The 17,933-nt window shown below is 50.2% G+C and overlaps 1 protein-coding gene across 1 annotated transcript in view; it reads right to left on the reverse strand.

The window, feature by feature from the left end:
- The window catches only part of RSPO4 (R-spondin 4), a 40,012-nt gene extending 23,547 nt beyond the window's left edge, over positions 1-16,465 (reverse strand). The window contains exon 1 of the mRNA XM_003802639.3: positions 16,374-16,465. Coding sequence (XP_003802687.2) covers positions 16,374-16,452 — 79 coding nt within the window. The 5' untranslated portion in view covers positions 16,453-16,465. The remainder of the gene's footprint in view (positions 1-16,373) is intronic.
- Between the last annotated feature and the right edge of the window lie 1,468 nt (positions 16,466-17,933).

Raw genomic sequence — 17,933 nt, forward strand, 5'->3', positions numbered from 1 at the left:
CAAGCAGGAAGCTCAGGCATAGAGAAGGTAAGTAAGTTGCTCTGGGTCACATAGCTGGTAAGCAGCAAGCTGGAACTCAAAGCGAGGCAGTCTGAGTAACTGGTAGTTGTTATTGTAATACTTTAAGTACTGGGGAGAACCTAGTCCCCAGAATAGGTCCAACAAAAAAAGGCCCCTTACCTCATAGAATTAAGCCGTAAGGGAGCTTTGGAATAAAATTGGCTCCTAGTGCTGGGAAAACTTAGGGTACCACTGTTCAGGTGCATCAAGGAAGAAGCCAGGTCTAGAAGCTGGGGCTGACTTAGGCAGGTCCTCAGTCAGCGTGGGCCTCGGCACTGGGCCCTGTTGGTGTTCCAGGGACAGCCTCAGTCCCTTACAGCCAGCACCCTGGGGACCTGGAGGCTCTCGGGGGTTGCAGAGGGTCAGAAATCCATTTTGAGCTCCAGCCACACCCAGCACAGGGCGAGCATCTTTAAGGGCCCTATTCTGGGTCTGGTCTCTCCCTATGGCTTCCTTCACCTCTCAGATCCTAGTACAAGGGAGGGAGCCCTAGATTTGGAGTCTAGTCCATTCTGTGGGTCCTCGGGCACGTGTCTCCCCATCAATGGCCTCAGTTTCTCCATCTGTCAAGTGGACAGTTAAACTCTGTGTTTCTAAGGACCCCATATTGCTTATCCATCCACCATCCATCCATCCATCTGGCAGATGCTTCTTGAATACCAACTATGTGCCAGGCTCTTTTCTAGACTCCAGAAGAATAGCAGTGAGGATAAGAAACAAAAACCTCTAATTTGTTTTTATTTGATTTATTAAATGAAGTTAGCAGACAAATTAGAGACCTGTAGAAATATTTTAGAAAGATACACAAAATAATACTGGATTGGAAATGCACATTTCCCAGGGACTTGGTTTAGTTCACCGACTTTTCAGCACCATGCACAGTGCACAGGGTACACAGGTGCTGTGTAAATGTTTGTTGAATGAATGAACAGGACTTATCTCACTACTCCATAGAGCAGTGGTTCTCAACCTTCCTAATGCTGTGGCCCTTTAGTACAGTTCCTGTGGGTTGCAACCTACAGGTTGAGAACTGCTACTATAGAGTCTCATGAGCTCAGATTGAGACCAGATACCCCCTCCAATACTTACTGAGAGAGAATTAACCACCACTGGTACCCCCACCCGCTATTGCCTCCCCAGCCCATGTAAGCCAGTGTCTAAAGAGGATTTAGGAGGATTGTCCAGCAGTGGTTGGGGCAGAGCAAGGGCACTTCCCCGACTCCCTAGCCCAGGGGGATCTGAGTTGAGAGGGAAGAAACTATGAAGGATAGAGAACCTGCATTTCATCGCCTGGCTGAACACACACTTGTTGGTCTGTCCCTGTCTAATGAGGGTGAGTGGAGAATGAATGAGAAATGCAAAAGGGACGGGGCTGGTCATGGGCAGCCTGCACTGCTGCCAGCTGGCCACTTTGCTGTCAACTTCCTGTCCTGATCAAGTGGTCATTGAAGGAGGCAACTGAGCCTGATCTAAGCTATGGATTCCCAGCCCAAAAGGCACGAGGCTATGGGGGTGCTACGGGTAGTAGGAGAGACAGGGTGATGAGAAGAGGTCAAGTCCATGCTCCTCCCCCAATAATTACACCTGTGCCCCAATTACGGTGCCTGCCACCCAGGAAGGCTGAATGGAGGCGGAGGAACACTCTGGCTCCTGGCTCCTTTCCTGCAGCTCATTGGAGATGGGTCCCAAGTTTCCAACTTCCAGTGCTGGGAATTTTGGAGGCCACACCAGCACCAGAAAAGTGACGGCTGTCTCTGTCACCACTCCTTCTATTGCTCCCCAACACACAAGGAGGAAATAAATTGAGAGGGAGCCTCCTTGCACTAGAGGGAGTGAGAGAGCATGACAAATCTCCCCACAGGGCAGATCAATGGAGGAGTCAGGACTGAGTCAGTGACTGGGAAGAAGAAGGCTTTGAGTCAGACCTACGCTTTCTCAATACCTGAACATTATCAGAAAGCTCTGAGATCTATTCAAAGTTATAAAAGAGTGTGCTTTGGAGATATGACAGTGTATTATGGGGGGGGGAGCAAGTCTCACATGTATAACGCTCTGTTACATGTTCAATCTGATCATTAAGCCAGTGACACATAAAGCAGGCAAAGGATAACTATCCTTAATATACAAAGAGCTCTTACAAATCACTCTGCGCCTCATCTGCAAAAGAGGATGATGTATCAAAGGGTTGTCTGGAGCAGAGTAAGGGGATAACCTTACTCTTGAGGAACAACTCAAGGGGAGGAGGAATGAGCAAAGATATTAAAAGTAATTCAAAAAGAAAGACGCATGGGCCAGAAACCACGTGAAAAACTGCTCCACCTCCTTAATTTTCAAAATGAAGATTACTATGACCTACAAGACAGGCAAACTGTAAGTGGCTGATAGAATCCAGCATTTTCTTTTGAGAGGGGAGTTTATTATCCTTAGCATGGGGGGCGGGTAGTAGCAGCATTTTACCGATGGTGCCCTTACGTTCAGAGGGGAGTAGGCACTTGTTTGGAGCCACACAGTGAGTCACTAAAGGGCAGGAGCTAAAACCCAGGTCACTGGATAGGTGTCTTTGAAGGTTTATCTTCAGCCAGCTGGTCTGACCCATCTGGCTTGTATAGCATAGCACCCGTCCTTGACTGGACAGCCAGGTCTGCTATATCCATCACTGTACCCTGCTCTGGAGCTAGGATAGCTGGGGCCCTTTTATTACAAAGGAGACATATCCTGTGTCACCCTGTCCTTCCCCATCATGAAGCTCTGAATCAGCCTGGTCAGCAAGAAGCTGTGGAGGGCACAGGTAGGAACCCAAGGTTTAGGATCAGATAAGCCTGCTCTCAAATCCAAGCTCCACACTTTCTTTCCCAGGACAATTACTAAACCCCAGTTTGCGCATATGTAAAATGGAGACAATTCACCAACCACTGGAAGCTTGTTCTTTCCACAAATATGTATTGAGGGCCTACTATGTGTCAGAACTCTGTTTCAGGCACTGGGGATATGCCAGTGGTCAAGGCCATCCTTCCCTTACAAAGTTGACATCTCAAAGGGGAAACAGACCATTTCAGACAATGGCAGGGGAATTGAATTAAGAGTGAATAGAATGATGGCAGGAAGGGCCTCTCTGAGATATACAGGAAAAGCACTCTTGGCAGAGGGACCAGCAAGTGCAAAGGCCCAGAGGCAGGCAGAGCTTGGTGGAAGAGGGCAGTGAGGCCATAGTGGGCGGTGAGATCTGAAGGTGGAGGGCCCAGACTCTGAGGGCATATGGGCTCAGGAAATTTAGATGGTGCTGGATCCTGGAAGGAGGCTTGGAAGCCACTGTGAGGGACAAGTCTTGGAGCATCCACCACCTTGAGAGCTGCCTTTGGCACTGAGGGAATGACTGTGGAGCAAGATGCCAGCTGGGAGTGTGGGGCAAGGTGTTGGGGCCATCCCAGCAGCCTAGATGAGGCTGGGGGCTGTGAGAAGCAGGAGATGCAGGGAAGGAGGACAGACAAACCTTGCTTGTGGGTTACTATGAGAATGAAAGGGGGAGTAACCTAGTTTTTAGCATATCATGCAGGGGGTGCTAAGCAGGTCTTGGTCACCTGTCCTCAGCTTTATAGAGACTAATCCTAGAACCCAGTGACTGGGCCTACCCCAAAAGCTCCTCCATAAATGCCCGATGGCTTCCACTTCCCCCTGTCATTGGTTTAAGCCCTGTCTCCTTGACTGTTGATATCTCTTCACTTCCACAGACGGCTGGGGTGAGGTGCTTGTTCAGGGCTCCCTCTGGTTTTTAGGCAGACTGTGCACCCTTTGTCCCCCAAGCTGGGGTGAAACCCAAGGTGGCTGGTATCTGGGTGGCTCCCTAACTCACTTTCAAAGTTGAGAACAGGTATAAGTCACAGTGACCTCTGCTCAGGCCAGGCCCCCAAACAACCGCCCCAGGCAATGGGGAGACAGGAGGCAGTGCCAGGCTGGATGGAACCCAGGTCATACACAAAGGTCTGAGCCCCAGCTCTGCCATCTTGACACTGGGCAGGCCCTGTGACCTCTCTGAGCCTTTGCAGCTCATCTACAAAACAGGATGATTTATCAAAGGGTTGCCTGGGGGCAGAGTAAGGGGATAACCTGGGAGCACCTAGCATGCCCCTCTCATTTGTCAAATACTCGCCAAAGGGAAACCGACTGTATCCTTGTGCTCTGCCCTGGGTTTAGCCCACCTTGGCTCAGTGAACAAGAGCTCCAGCTTCCAAGCCGGGACTCTGGGGGTGCTGTGGGGACCTGGGCAATTGACTTCACCCACCTGGGTCCTACTTTTCTCTCCTGTAAAAAGGATAACAATCCCCTAAGATTATACACAATGCACACAAAGCAGCTGGCACACAGAAGGTGCTCAATAAATGGTATGATGCCAGGGGGAAGGAGCTGGAGGGAAGAAGTGTGTTTATTTAAAAAACACAAGGTTTATATTTTTAAAAAAGGAGAGCTTTATTTCTCATGAAGAGATCTCAACCTGCAGTGGCCACTCCGACAGGCTGGGAAACTACTCCAGCCACAAGGCAGGAACGCATGTTTCAAGAGAACATTTCATACAGAGCAGGGTAGCTAAATATACATATTTAACAAGCTATAGGACTCATGAATATTTATGAAGAGAAACACGCATGTGTAACTGTGCTTTACACTTCCCATCCCCTCGTGGCTGGGAACTCAGTTTTAAGATTTTTTCCTGGGATCTCTTGGCTGCAAGGCGTCCCTTCAGTTAGTGGGATTTTGGTTTTAGTTCACCAAGGGAAAGAGGCCCATTGTGTGGTGGGGGCGGCAGGAACACAGGGATTGGGGGCTTTGCTGGAGCTCCACCTGGGAGAACTCTCCTGACCCTGGGGTACTATCTCCACCAAATCCAAACTCACACAGCTGAAGAAATCTGGGCTTGCACAGGCCTGGAAATTCTGTGCCCACTCTCAGTGGGCCTCAGTTTACCCATCGGCAAAATGGAAACCATAATACTTCTTGCTCAGTTATGACCAAGATTAAGGGCTAAAACCAAGATGGGTAGCCACAGCTGTCCTACCCCCACCCAATCGGATATGCTGGTTGCTATGAGCTCTGGCAGATTTTTGAAGGGACCAGAACTGCAAACAGTAGAACCAGGATAACACTGGCTGAGTGTGTGTAGTGCTCCAGGCCCTGTGTTTCCTAGGTCCTTGGGTTAAGTCACTTTACCCACCATAGCCCACAGCCCTACAAGATGGGCTAACTTAGTCCATGTGAAAACTGAGGCAAGAGGGGTAAGGACTCCAGGCACTTGCAGTGAGGGGCCAAGCAGGCTTCAAACCCAAGCCAGAGCTCTTAACCTCCTGTTATAGTGGAGCCTGCAATCTGGTCTGTCTGTTCCTCCTGGCCCTCCAAAAATAGACAAATGTCATTTAAAGCCATGCCTCGCCCAGAGTCTGAGGCCCACCAGGAAGGACCCTTCCTGTGAAGGAATTATATCAGCCAGTCAAGGCAGGAGGGAGAGAGGAGGCTACAGGGACCAGCTCAAAGCCATCTATAGTCTGGAACCAGTGGCACTGTAGGGATGGAGTCCTTAGCGGCACCTCCCAGCCCTTCAATAAAGTCTGCTTTGCACACAAACATTCACGTTTCTTTTCTTTCTTTCTTTCCTCCGCCCAGGGGTCAGGGGTTGTTGGTGCAGTGGAGTATGATGGTCCACGCGCTGAAGTGACTCAGCCATGAGGTGAGCAGGAAATGTATGAGCTGCTGGCTGGGAATTGATACTCTGGCTCCTTGGGGGCCCTTGAGCCCTTATGGGATGTCAAGGTGTCCTTCAAACCAAAGTCACTGGCTCTAGGGGTAGGGAGTCCCCACCTGACATCTCTTTTGCATTAAACCCCCCTGGTGTTGAGCCTGCAGGATGCGGCTTACAGCAAGTGTTGCACAGATGTGTGCTGACTGCATGCAGAGATCCCAGGGGAGGTCAGGGACCAGGGTGAGGAGAAGCGTCACCCGCCTTTACGAGTTCCAGTAGTGTCCGTAGGAAGGCCGGGGGATTGCTCCATCAGAGCTAACGCTTGCTGGAAGAATTGCTCAGGGGAAGGGCTGAACATGCAAGGAATAGCCACATCCTGGGGTGTGGCTTCTTACAAGACCTTCTTATATGGATTTTTTATAAGATTAAAAAACCTAGACCATAAGGCAGAACAATTCTCTTTTCCTCCCCCCAAAGACAATGGATTTGACCATTTTAACAGTATGCTAAGTTAACAAGTTCTACTCTCCAAAGGTGAGTGAGTGCTCAACAAAGTTAGTGGATGAGTGTCAGACTGAGAAAGACTTTTTTGAGGCAGTCTCACTTTGTCGCCCCAGTTAGAGTACCGACCGTGGCGTCATAGCTCACAGCAACCTCAAACTCTTGGGCTCAATTAATCCTCTTGCCTCAGCCGCTCAAATAGCTGGGACTATGGGCACCCACCACATCTGGCTACTTTTAGAGATGTAGTCTTGCACTAGCTCAGGCTAGTCTTAAACTGAGCTCAGGAGATTCACCTGCCTCGGCCTCCCAGAGTGCTGGGATTACAGGCTTGACCCATCACCCTGGCCTCAAAAAAGATATTTTAAATGTCAAAGTCAACAGGGCATTCATACGTAGATTAGTACAAGGAAGCCCTATTAATAAAAACTGCATAATTAAGATAAATAAAAAGTCTTTTTTTTTTTTTTGCACTTTTTGGCTGGGGCTGGGTTTGACCCCGCCACCTCCAGCATATGCGGCCGGTGCCCTACTCCTTTGAGCCACAGGTGCTGCCCGATAAATAAAAAGTTTGAAAACAAAATAACCTTTGAAAACAAAATGAAAGAATAAAATAAAAATTCGAAAACAAAAACATAATAAAATATGAGAATCATTAAAATAATACATTTGTAAACTAAATTAAACAAATTAAATTCATAAAAATAGAATCTTAAGAAATGAAATTAAATGTTTAAATAAAATAAAATTTAAAAGTTAAAAATAAATGAAAGAAAAAAATGTTTTTGAGACAGTGTTTCACTCTCTTGCCCAAGTAGAATGCAGTGGTGCCATCATAGCTCGGTGCAACCTCACACTTCTGGGCTCAAGCTATCCTCCTGTCTTGGCCTCCCTGAGACTATAGGCGCCTGTCGTGCCTGGCTAATTTTTTCTGTTTTTACTGTAGACGGGGGTTCTGGCTGAAGCTGGTCTCAAACCTGTGAACTCAATTGATCCGCCCACCTCAGCTTCCCATAACACTAGGATTACAAGCATGAGCCATTCTGCCCAGCCCTGAAGAGTTAAGATAAGAAAGCAGCAATTTCTAACAGTTTTAAAAAGGAAGAAAAAAAAAATAAAGGAAACACACACATACACACAATGACAGCAGGGTCTCGCAAGATTGATGCTGATAAAGTGCTATAAATTAAGGTGTCCCATTGGCTCAAATGCCTGAGGGGATGGCGAGTGAGGGAGCAGGGTGGGGTGGAGGAGGAGGAGGAGGAGGAAGGAAATTGTTGTCCCCAAGGCAGCATCTAACTGGATTTTTCCAGCTTGCTGTGGGCAGAGGGCAGGATGTCAGGCTCTACCACGGCCTCGTCCATAAATACCCATCATATCATTTATGCATTTGTGATGTGCTGATGTCACACACACACACACACACACACACACACACACATTTGACAGCATTCCATCTTCCCTGCCATTCTCTAAAGGACAGAGGCTGAGACAGGGTGGGTCACTGTGCCACCGTCACACAGAGCTTAGGACTACCCTATCCTCTGTGGCCTCCTCAAAATGACCTTCTTTTGACAAGTTAGGTCTGCTGAGGACGTTTCAGACAGAGGCAGGGCCATCCGTACACCAGAAAAGAGCCCCCCCCCACCAGTGATGCATGACCAAGATCACCATTAACTGTGTTTCAGGTGGGTCACATGCATAGTCATCTTGACCTTCATGAAAACTGTACAGTATAGATGATATTATTGTCCCTATTGTACTGACAGACAACACTGAGATTCAAGAGTGAAATACTGTCTTGCCAGTCTGGCAGTAGCTGAACTGGGAGCTGAGCCCAGGCCTACCATGTTCCAAATATCACACTCCATGCCTGGCCCCAGTCACTGACCAAGTCCTCCCTGTGTGCTAGGAATGCCTTGTCTGCGTTGCATTCTCCATTTTGCTGACAGTCAACAGGGGCACAGAAGCAGAGGTGATCTGCCAAGGTCACTCAGCTAGTGAGTGGCAGAGCCCATGGCTTTTGTGACAGCCTGTGGGCCCCCTGTGTTCATCTGGGACTTGCCAGAGACAGCTGTACCCACTTGTCCACATCAGAAAAGGGCTTGGAAGGGCAGTTGTGACATTCCTTTTCTTCATGTCTCCAGCCTTGAGGATGTGGGCACCACTGTTGGGCTTCAGGGAAAGTGGAGATTTCTGACAAAAGGGAGTGGTTTCCCCGTGTGGTCTGGGTCCCCTGGGCTTAGGAATACCCTTCTTTCCAGCTGGTGAAACAGAAACTCCCACCCACAATGGCACATCAGAACCCCCACGAGCCACAGAGCAGGGGCCTTATGAGTCACCAGCATTAGTACAAGAAATTATTCCAGGGCAGGTGGTGGCAGTCTAGCCTGGGGCAGCACTGCCCTGGAGAAATTAGATGGTAACCAGACCATTCCCTAAGGGATCTGGAAGAATCTCCAAGGGTGGAGCCGAGGGCACGTGTGTCCTACATGCTGCTATCTATCACACATGGCTAAGAACAGACACCCCAGCCCACAGAGACCTGGGGGTACACCCAAACCTCTCTCTGTCCTGGCTGTGTCCCCTCCACCAGTTGATCTCCGTCTTTGAGAGTGTAGGGCCTCATCTGTAGAAAGGTGAGAATAGGATCACACGACTACACTGGGCCATAATATGGAGGAATTGGGAGGAGGCCTGGCATGGTGGTTATGACCCAAGCTTTGGAATCAACAGGCCAGATTTAAATCCTGGTTCCTGCCACATTTACTCTGCTAATGTATCGGATTGAAACATTATGAAATTGCTAATATTTATCTGTTTTCAACTTACAAATAATGCCAATTTCATATACTTCATCTACCATTCCTCTCTCTCAATTCAGTTTCCTCCTCTGTAAAATGTGACAACAACAGTGCCCTCACAGGGTTGTGCGAGGATTAAATGAGGCTGGAGGCAGCTGAGCTCTGCAGTTAGCACTGGACTCTGGGACTAGGAAGGATCTGAACTTCGGCTGGGTGGTCCTGAGCAAGTTACTTAACCTTTCTGTGCCTCAGCTTTCTCATATGCAAAATAGAGATTATACCCCTGCCCACCTCACAGGTTTATTAAGAACTTAATCAAATAAACTTACAGTTTATTAAGAGAATCTATAAGAGATTCTATCTATAAAGTACTTTGGAGCCTGACATTGTTAAATAAAAGAATGCAGGTAACATCTGGCATAGAATAAATGCTCCATCACAAAACCAAATTGAAAAGAGACTTTTTAAAACTGATGCCGGTGAAAGTTAAATAAAAAACTTAAACTTATCTTTTTTCTTACATTTTTAGGAACATATATGGGCATTAGAGATATAGGTAGGGTGTGTTCCTGTGTGCCCCCTATGCTCAGGGACCTTCTGTCCTGATGGTGCCCGGAGCCAATGGATCTGAGGGAAACATTGGGTTCGAGGCTGTGATGGCTCCATGTCTGGCCTAGGCCTCACACAGTCCCTCCCAGGAAACCACACAGCCAAGACACAGACCCTACGTGGTGGCCTTTGAGGCACCCAGCCCTGGGCTGGCCTCTGGTTATTATAAAAGCTCTGCAGACATCCCCCAGTCTGGGAAAGTCTCCTAGATTCCATCTCCCCTTGTGACATTTACCCCAGCTCTGGGGAAAAGGCAAAGCAGACAGCACTCCTAAGCCACACAAGGGAAACTGAGGCTCTGGGAGGCTTTAAACCAGACCTGTCAGTCCCGGGAGTAGGCTGCCTTCCTCCACTTATTCAAAGCTACATTCATCACCCCCTCTTACTTCCATCCATAGCTGGGTCGCCGTGGGTAGGGTGCTTTCCTGCTCAACCCATAAATTTTACAGGTATTAGTCTCTTTTTAGCCCTAATACCCCACTTTCTCCAAAACTCAAGGGAGGAAATGAAAGTTAAACTGCCACGCAAACTGCACAGTGCCATACAAACGAGGGTGGTTAATAGCAGCATTAGATGGGTTTTCTGGAGAAGTCCATAGTAGGCAGGATTTGCTCCTATGGGTTTTGGAATCAGGAAGACCCAGGTCACACACATATTTGCTATGTGACCTTAGATAAGCCTGTCCCCATCTCTGAACCTTTCCTCTTCCATAAGGGAGGAGGAGGGTGGGGGCGCCCATGTGCACCAGGTGGGGCTGGGGTGAGGACTCATGAGAAAGGAGTAAGCAAAAGGCCCACAGTGGCTGTTCAGGGGTGCCTAAGGAGGGAGGCTTCTTAGGGTTCCAACGGGTCATTCCAACTTCCAGGGACCAAAATCCACACACTGGGGAAAGATGTGGCTGCCAGATTCAGGGTGATCAGAAACAAGGGTCTAAACTAAGGACCTGCAAGTGTGTTTGGAGCGGCTGCTGCTTACTGGGCAATTCTGGGGAAGTGTTTGGAGCTCCAGAGCCAGACACCCTGGGTTCCTAGCCCAGCTCTCCTGCCTACTGCTGTGCAACCCACTGGGGCTCAGTCTCCTCAGGTAGAGATCAGGACAGGGATCCCCCTGAAACCTGCCTCTTACAGCTGTCAGGAGGGCCTGCAGGAGGTCACAACTGAAAATGACTAAGCACAGAAGACAGGCCACTCACAATGGTAAAAAATACATTTTTATGTAAGTACACACATAGCACACACTCATTCACACATCCACATTTATGTGCATAGCCCCCCATATGTGCATACACACCACCCATTTGTACATCCATTTATGCACAGATGTAAACTGAAACACATTGCTCAAAATACTAACCTTTTTTTCTTGAGACAGAGTCTCACTTTGATGCCTTGGGTAGAGTGCAGAGGCGTCATAACTCACGGCAACCTCAAACTCTTGGACTCAAGTGATCCTCTTGCCTCAGCCTCCCAAGTAGCTGGGACTACTCCAAAACCGTCCACTCCAAAACCTGGCTAATTTTTCTATCTTTAATAGAGATGGGGTCTTATTCTCCCTCCCCCAAGGCTGGTTCCAAACTTCTGAATTCAAGCCATCCACCTGCCTTGGCCTCCCAGAGTGCTAGGATTACAGGCGTGAGCCACTTCACCTGGCCCAAAATACTAATCTTAACACTCGCAATGCACTCTGATACCTTCTAAAAAGGAGGCAAACTGAAGCCTATGGACCAAATCTGGCTATTTCTGTGTGGCTTGCGAGCTAAGAATAGTGGAATATGTGGCACATCATCTGTGGCCCACAAAGCCTAAAATATTTAGTGTCTGGCCCTTTACAAAAAAAGTTTGCTGGTGTGACCCTATTTTATTCAATTTTTTTCTGTTCCTTTCCATTTCATTCAAAAATGCTGGCTACAATTTACTAAATGCGTTGCCCTGATCTGCCAATGGACTTCAAACCATAGTTGGCAAAACTTCAGGTTCCTGTGAGCTTCAGGCGTTTTTCCCTAGATGGAAGGATGGATGGATAAACCTTAGCCGTGTGACACCTTAGGCAAGCAACATCCCCTCGCTGAATGTCCAGTTCCGCAGGGGAGGTGGGGGCCAGCCCTGGCCTGCCTCTCAAGGCTGTGTTGAGGAGCAACCTCAGGGGTCCTGTCCATGATGTTCTCGCTGATGAATTTCAAGGAGACACTGGACCCTCAGACGGCAGGGATGGTGGAGCACTTATCTCAACACCTAGCCCAGGCCTGGCCCCCAAGGAAGGACTCAATAAATATTTCTTCATAACAGCTGATTGGTACCCAAGGCCCTCCATGACTGCACTCTGGCCCTGTCTATGATGCAATCAGACCTTCACTTCCCCTAGCTCCATGGTCCTTCAGGCTCCCACCTGGCAAGACTCCCCTCTCTTGCAGGAGTCCCCAACCTATTGCCACCTTTGCCTGATAAAATCCTAACTCCTACCCCTCAGATGAGGCTCCTCTCAAATGCCTCCACCCTGTAGCCCTCAGCAAATCCTGGCAGGACTCATTTCTATTTCTATGCACAGGCTTTCAAGCCTCCAAAACTCTGAATCCACATTGTAGCTCAGGTGCTGCGAGTTTCAACACAGGCCATTGATCCTTTCTGAGCCTCAGTTCTCTTGTCTGGGAAAATGGGTATAACACACGGCAGTGGCAGAGTGAGGACTCACAGCCCCACATGCAGAGCTCCCAGCAAGGGGCCAGGCTTCCCCCAGTGGCCTCCAGGGTCCCTCCAGTGGCTGAGCAGCAGGGTGGATGGTTTCCATCCATGGGAGAGGGAAATGGGGCAGCGTGAGTTGAAAGTAACATCTTTGCAGCCACCATGGCTTCAGAACTGCTGAGACAGGGCACGTGGAGCTTGGTTGAATGACCACCTACTGTGTGTCAAGTATTCTGCCTTCAGTGTCTCAATCAGCTCCCATAAGATGAAGGAACCCTGGCCAAGAAGCCCAAGATGGCCTTCTACTGAGACATAGCACTAGCCCTCAGCCCCCAGTGCCCAATTATCACCCTTACTCTACTCTGCAGGAATCTGTTCTCCCTTTCAGAACTGTCCTGTCATCTGAGCCTGGCTTCACCTGGATGCCAGCATTCATGGTCCTTATCTGTCTCTGTCCCTGCTTGCCCAGGTCTCAGCATCTCTGTCTGTGTACTGGGGACAGGCTTTACAATCTACATAGAAGCATTACATTCAATCCATATAACATAACATCTGGCATGGGCACTGCCGCAGTCATTTTACAATAAAGCAAGGCAATAAAATAGGCAATTCGGCCTTCAGAGAGGGCAGAAGTTTTGCTTGGGATGCGCAGCAAGCATGAGGCAGAGGTGAGATTCACCCCACGTGAGACTCCCTCCCCCAAGTCCAGAGCACTTCCCACTCTGATGTAAAATGGGAAGGGAAAGGGGATGAGTCCTTATGAAGACCCTACACTGTGTAACTCTGGGCACCTTCCCTCTAGAACTATGGTAAATCTTTCCAGCTTCCGACAGAGGCAGGTACAACTGTTCCCATGTCACACACGTGGAAACCACGAGTCAGAGAAGGCACATGGCCTACCCAAGGTCACATATCTGGGACAGAAGAGGGCTCAGGGGTTGAATCTGGGACTACCTGAATTCCAGAGCTCCTTGCTCTGCCCCTTGCTGCTTTGGGTCTAGAAGGATCTAGAAGTTCCATGTGACTGAGGGGAGCCCCCAACCCCTTTGAATATCAGGAAAAGTCATTGCCTAAATGCAGCTCCAGATCCAGGGGTGGGGGATGCAAAGCAGAGCCCCCTCTTCTGCCTGTCTGTCCCATTACCAGGACACCCCAGCATGTTTCAAAAGAAATGCCCCCATCTGGTTCTGATTCATTTATACTCAATTAATCAAAATGCTGTTTTGTAAGAGACACTTGAGATCCAAGAAACTTTCTCAAGCCTTTTCTTTCCTTCTTTCTCAGAAACAGAAAAATTGGGTTTCATCAAAAAACAGTGACGCTAGAGCCTCAGGAAACATGGTTCTGTGGGAGCCAGGCCCCAAGGGTGACGGCTCAGACTGGGCAGCTGCTGGGCCCGGGAAATTGTTCCTCCTGACCTCGCAGACGAGACTGAAGGCTGAGGCCAAAGTCTTAGGCGTGGAAAGAGCTGGGGAAGGGCAGAGAAGGGTCTTCCCTCCACACCAGCAGCTCTTCAAGGGACAGGCCCAGGTCTGATCACCTTGGTATCCCCAAGGTCCTGAACACAGAGCCTGGCACATAGGCTGCCCTGTGACAGTTGTTATATGAACAAGTGAATGAATGAATGAAGCACCGACAATACCCAGGTGTCTTCAGGGTGCATTCTTCTGTCAAAGTTAGATGAGAAAGTCTAAGATAGTAGGACCCTGAGGATTGCATGCAGTGTTTTCCAAGCAGATGCCATAGAGGAAATGATGTCCAATGGGCAATACATGTGGGAAAGGCTTTCTTCTCTGTCTCCACGTCCTACATCATGCTCTGAGAAGTCAAAAAATCTGCAAACCCCAGCATTTCCCAATCTATGTAGCCAGGACGCCTATGGCTGCCCTGCAAAATATGCTGTAGGAAGGATTTGTCTAGTCCCTGCCTCCCACCCCAGTGCCAATGGGGAAACTGTGGCTGTGGCTGGGGAAAGGAAGACAATCTGCTCACCTGAGGCCACCCCAAGGCCACACAGCACAACTCAGTCAGGAATAGGACTGAAATCCAAGTCTATCTTCACTGTATCCCACTAATAAACGGAGCCCCGAGCTTCTGAAGATGCTGGGCAGGTGTGGGTCCCAGAGACAAGAGATCAGCTACCGGGGGCAAGGATGCTGAGAGCCCCTCACCAAACTGGGGCAGTGTAAGGAGCAGCCGTCTCCTCACCTCTGCACCAAGCTCCTGCGAGTTGGGGGCGGGCAGTGTGCCGTGCTGCGGATGGGGGGAGGAGTTAGAATTTTTCAGTTTTCTTTATTCCCCCCCCCCTTGTTTTTAGAACTGAGAAACATTTTAAAGATCTTCCAAACTAGCTCTTCTTCAGATGGAGAAACAGGCTTTGAGAAGGAAGACCAATACAGATCAAGAGAGATCTCACCATTGTGTGGGGACGGATTAAGATTCAAACCTAGTTTTTCCCTTACCTGCTGTGCAACCCTGGACAATCAGTGCGCCTTTCTACCTGTTTCCTCATCTAGAAAATAAGCATCTCTCCCACTTCCTCCACTAGGCTACAGTGAGCAGCTAAGGATAGTGGACAGGATGTGAGAATGATGAATGCTTATAAGCGCCCGCTAGGAGCCTGTGCACTCAGCTGCTCATTGACCATACACACTGGCTCATTCAGTCTCGCCTATAATCTTCCTTATGACTTGGATATTCCCATTGGAAAGATGAATCAATGTGAAGAAAGGTGGTTTTGGGGAGGGAGTCTTCTTAGAACTGAGAAGGATTTTAGAGATCTTCTAAAAGACTCTCAGATGGGTAAACTGAGGATTGGAGAGGCAAAGTAACTTCCCTGAAATGGTGGATGGGGAACCTGGGATTTGAACTCAAGTGGGCTGGTTTCAGAGGCCATGCCTTTAACCACTAAACAAAGGCTACTCACTGAGGAGCGCTCCCATGGAGTCCCAAACTGGCCCCAGCTCAGCAAAAGCCCACTCACCTCTCCACTCCTTTGGTCCCTCCGTTACAGCCGGGATCAGGGCCCTTGCCGCCACATCTCCCCTATCCCATTCAATCCCACCTCCCACAGCCTCTCTCTTCATCCTGGTCCCTCCAGGAGCTACTGTGTCCACACAGGGCTTTTCACATAAATGGGCTAAACCCCCCCAGAGGGCAAGCCCTGCTCAGACCCAACATCAGAGCTAGAAAAAGAGAAGACACTATGTCTTCTATTCACCTGCTGGAGAGTTTAGCAAAGTGACTTAACCTGTTTGAGCCTTGGACCACCCCCCACCCCCCCGGGCTTTAATAAATGGGATGCCTCTATGTCATGAGGACACAGTGGGGATTCAACAAGACAGTGTGTGGAAACCCCTTGGCACAGTAGCAAGTATTCACAGATTGGCACCCAGAGGCCAAAGGAGGAGACTTTGACCACCAGCTTGCCCTCCTCGGCCTCACTGGCTCTATGGAGATAGACTCAAACTCACCTCCTGAGGACATTCTGACTCTTGCATGAAGGCCCCTGATATGAGGGTGCATGTGGTGCCTTTATAACCTGAAACTTAGTTCACCTTCCCTTGGCCTTATGAGGTCAAGGAAAAACTGAAGCTCTCTGAGGGGTTGGAGTTCTTTCCAAGTCATCCCCACAATAAGTGAACTTGAACTCAGATCTAAAGACTGCCTGAGCTCACCAGAGGAGGCCCCATCCAGTACCACTGTCGTCTGGAAGGTGACACCTGAGTCAGAGGCAGTAATGGGACAGGGACTTCGGAAGATCCCTGCTAGTCCCTGCCCTCCGCGGAAAGCCTCCTTGGTCCAGCTAGCTCAACGGTTCTCTCGCTGGGTGCCCCGGAGCCTCGGTCTCCCCATCTGTAAAGCGGGACTGATGCCAGCTTATCTGGAGGAGCTAGCGGCTCCGCGCGCCAGGTACCCGGAAGACGCCCCAGGGGCCATCCCCGGTCTGCCCGCAGCGCCTGCCTGGCCACCCTGCCCAACTTCCCCACGTACCTTGCTTTTTCCTTCGGTTCAGGGCGAGCATGTCCACGGTGTGGGCGACGAGCAGCAGCAGGCAGAGTGGCGCCCGCATCTGGACAGTCTGGTCTGGGAGGGCGCGCAGGGCTCCTGGCACCCCGGCGGCGATGCTGGGGCTCCCCGGGCGGCCCGACGGCCCGGCGGCAGCGCGGCGGGCGCGAGGGCTGCTCGGGGCGCGGCGGGCGCATCCGCTGGGCGCGGGTTCGTCCGGCCGCCAGGAACCCGCCGTCCGCCCAGGGGCCCACCGCCAGGTCGAGTGAGGGCGTTGGCGAAGGCTGGGCACTGCCCTGGCGGGGAGGAGCCGGCGCGTCGGGGGCGGCGCGTTAACCCCCTCGGGGACTGGGCTCATGCGGGGGTCGCCGGGGCTGGGGTCCCAGAGGTCAGTCTGCCTGGCAGCCTGCAGCCTCGCGACGTTCCCGCCCCCTCCACCGGCCTACGCACGTGCACAGACCCACCCCGGCCCGGCAGCCCGAGGAACGCACACGCGCGCACAGATGCACACTCAGGTGCAGGCGTGTGGACACCCAGAGACCCTTCCCTGTGTCCTGCGCCCACTCGCCGCCTGTTTTTTTTTTTTTTTTCTTCTCTCCCCACACCTCCCTTTCTCTGTTTCTTCCTCCTGGCCCTAGAGGACCACTCCTTCCTTCTTGCTTTCCTCGGTGCTTCTGCGTGCCTCCCTGCTCTGGACTCTTGACTCCTGTCCCGACTGTTCCTTTATCACTTTGCTGGAGCTATCCTTCTCGCTCGCTCTCTGCCGCACTGTCTCCGTCCACCCGGCTCACCCTCTGATTCTTCCTTTTCTCTATCTTCGCCCGTTTTTCCCTTTCTCTTCTCCTGCAGAGTCGGGTGATGAGGGGGCTCCCAGCTGCCTGGCTCTCACTTTTTCTCTCAGCTCTGTCTCTTTCTTTCCAGAGTGTCTTGACAACTCCGAATGCTTCCTGTGCAGCCTGGGGGGAGCTACTCTTTGACTCAAAGTGACCAGCACCTCATAAATTCGCATGTGACAGGGCTAGGGACCTGGACTGTGTTTCCTCCAACCTTATCACCAGACTGGGAGCAGATGGCTCGATTTTAACTCTTTCAGAGCCAAATCCTTCCTGCATCCAAAAGCCCACTGCCACCTCCTGTCGCCCTTTCCACCTAAAAAAGTAATGATAATGGCGTTGATGAGGATGGCATGTGTGCTCAGCATTGTTAAGAACTTCACACACGATATAACTGGCAACTCAGTGTTTCCATTCTGATTAACCCCACTTTTCAAGGGAGAAAGTGGAAGATCAGAGAGGCTATGTGACTTGCCTAAGGCCACACAGCAGGTCAGCGATCTGCTCTCTTAGCTGCTATTCAGGCACAGTCTCGTCAGAAGGAAAGGAGCCTTAGAGTCCCAGAGAAATCACCCTTGGTACGCTCTTACTGAACAATTCTCCTTCCTTTTTCTTATGTGTTTGGCTTGATCCAAAAGAAATGGAAGGTAAATGCTGATGTCTCCTCCAGCTCCTTTTCCCAGTGCAATGAGGGTCACCCGAAGGCACATCA

This window comes from Otolemur garnettii, unplaced genomic scaffold (assembly GCF_000181295.1).
Source record: "Otolemur garnettii isolate 467f Iridium unplaced genomic scaffold, OtoGar3 scaffold00251, whole genome shotgun sequence".
In the NCBI taxonomy this organism is placed as follows: domain Eukaryota; kingdom Metazoa; phylum Chordata; class Mammalia; order Primates; family Galagidae; genus Otolemur; species Otolemur garnettii.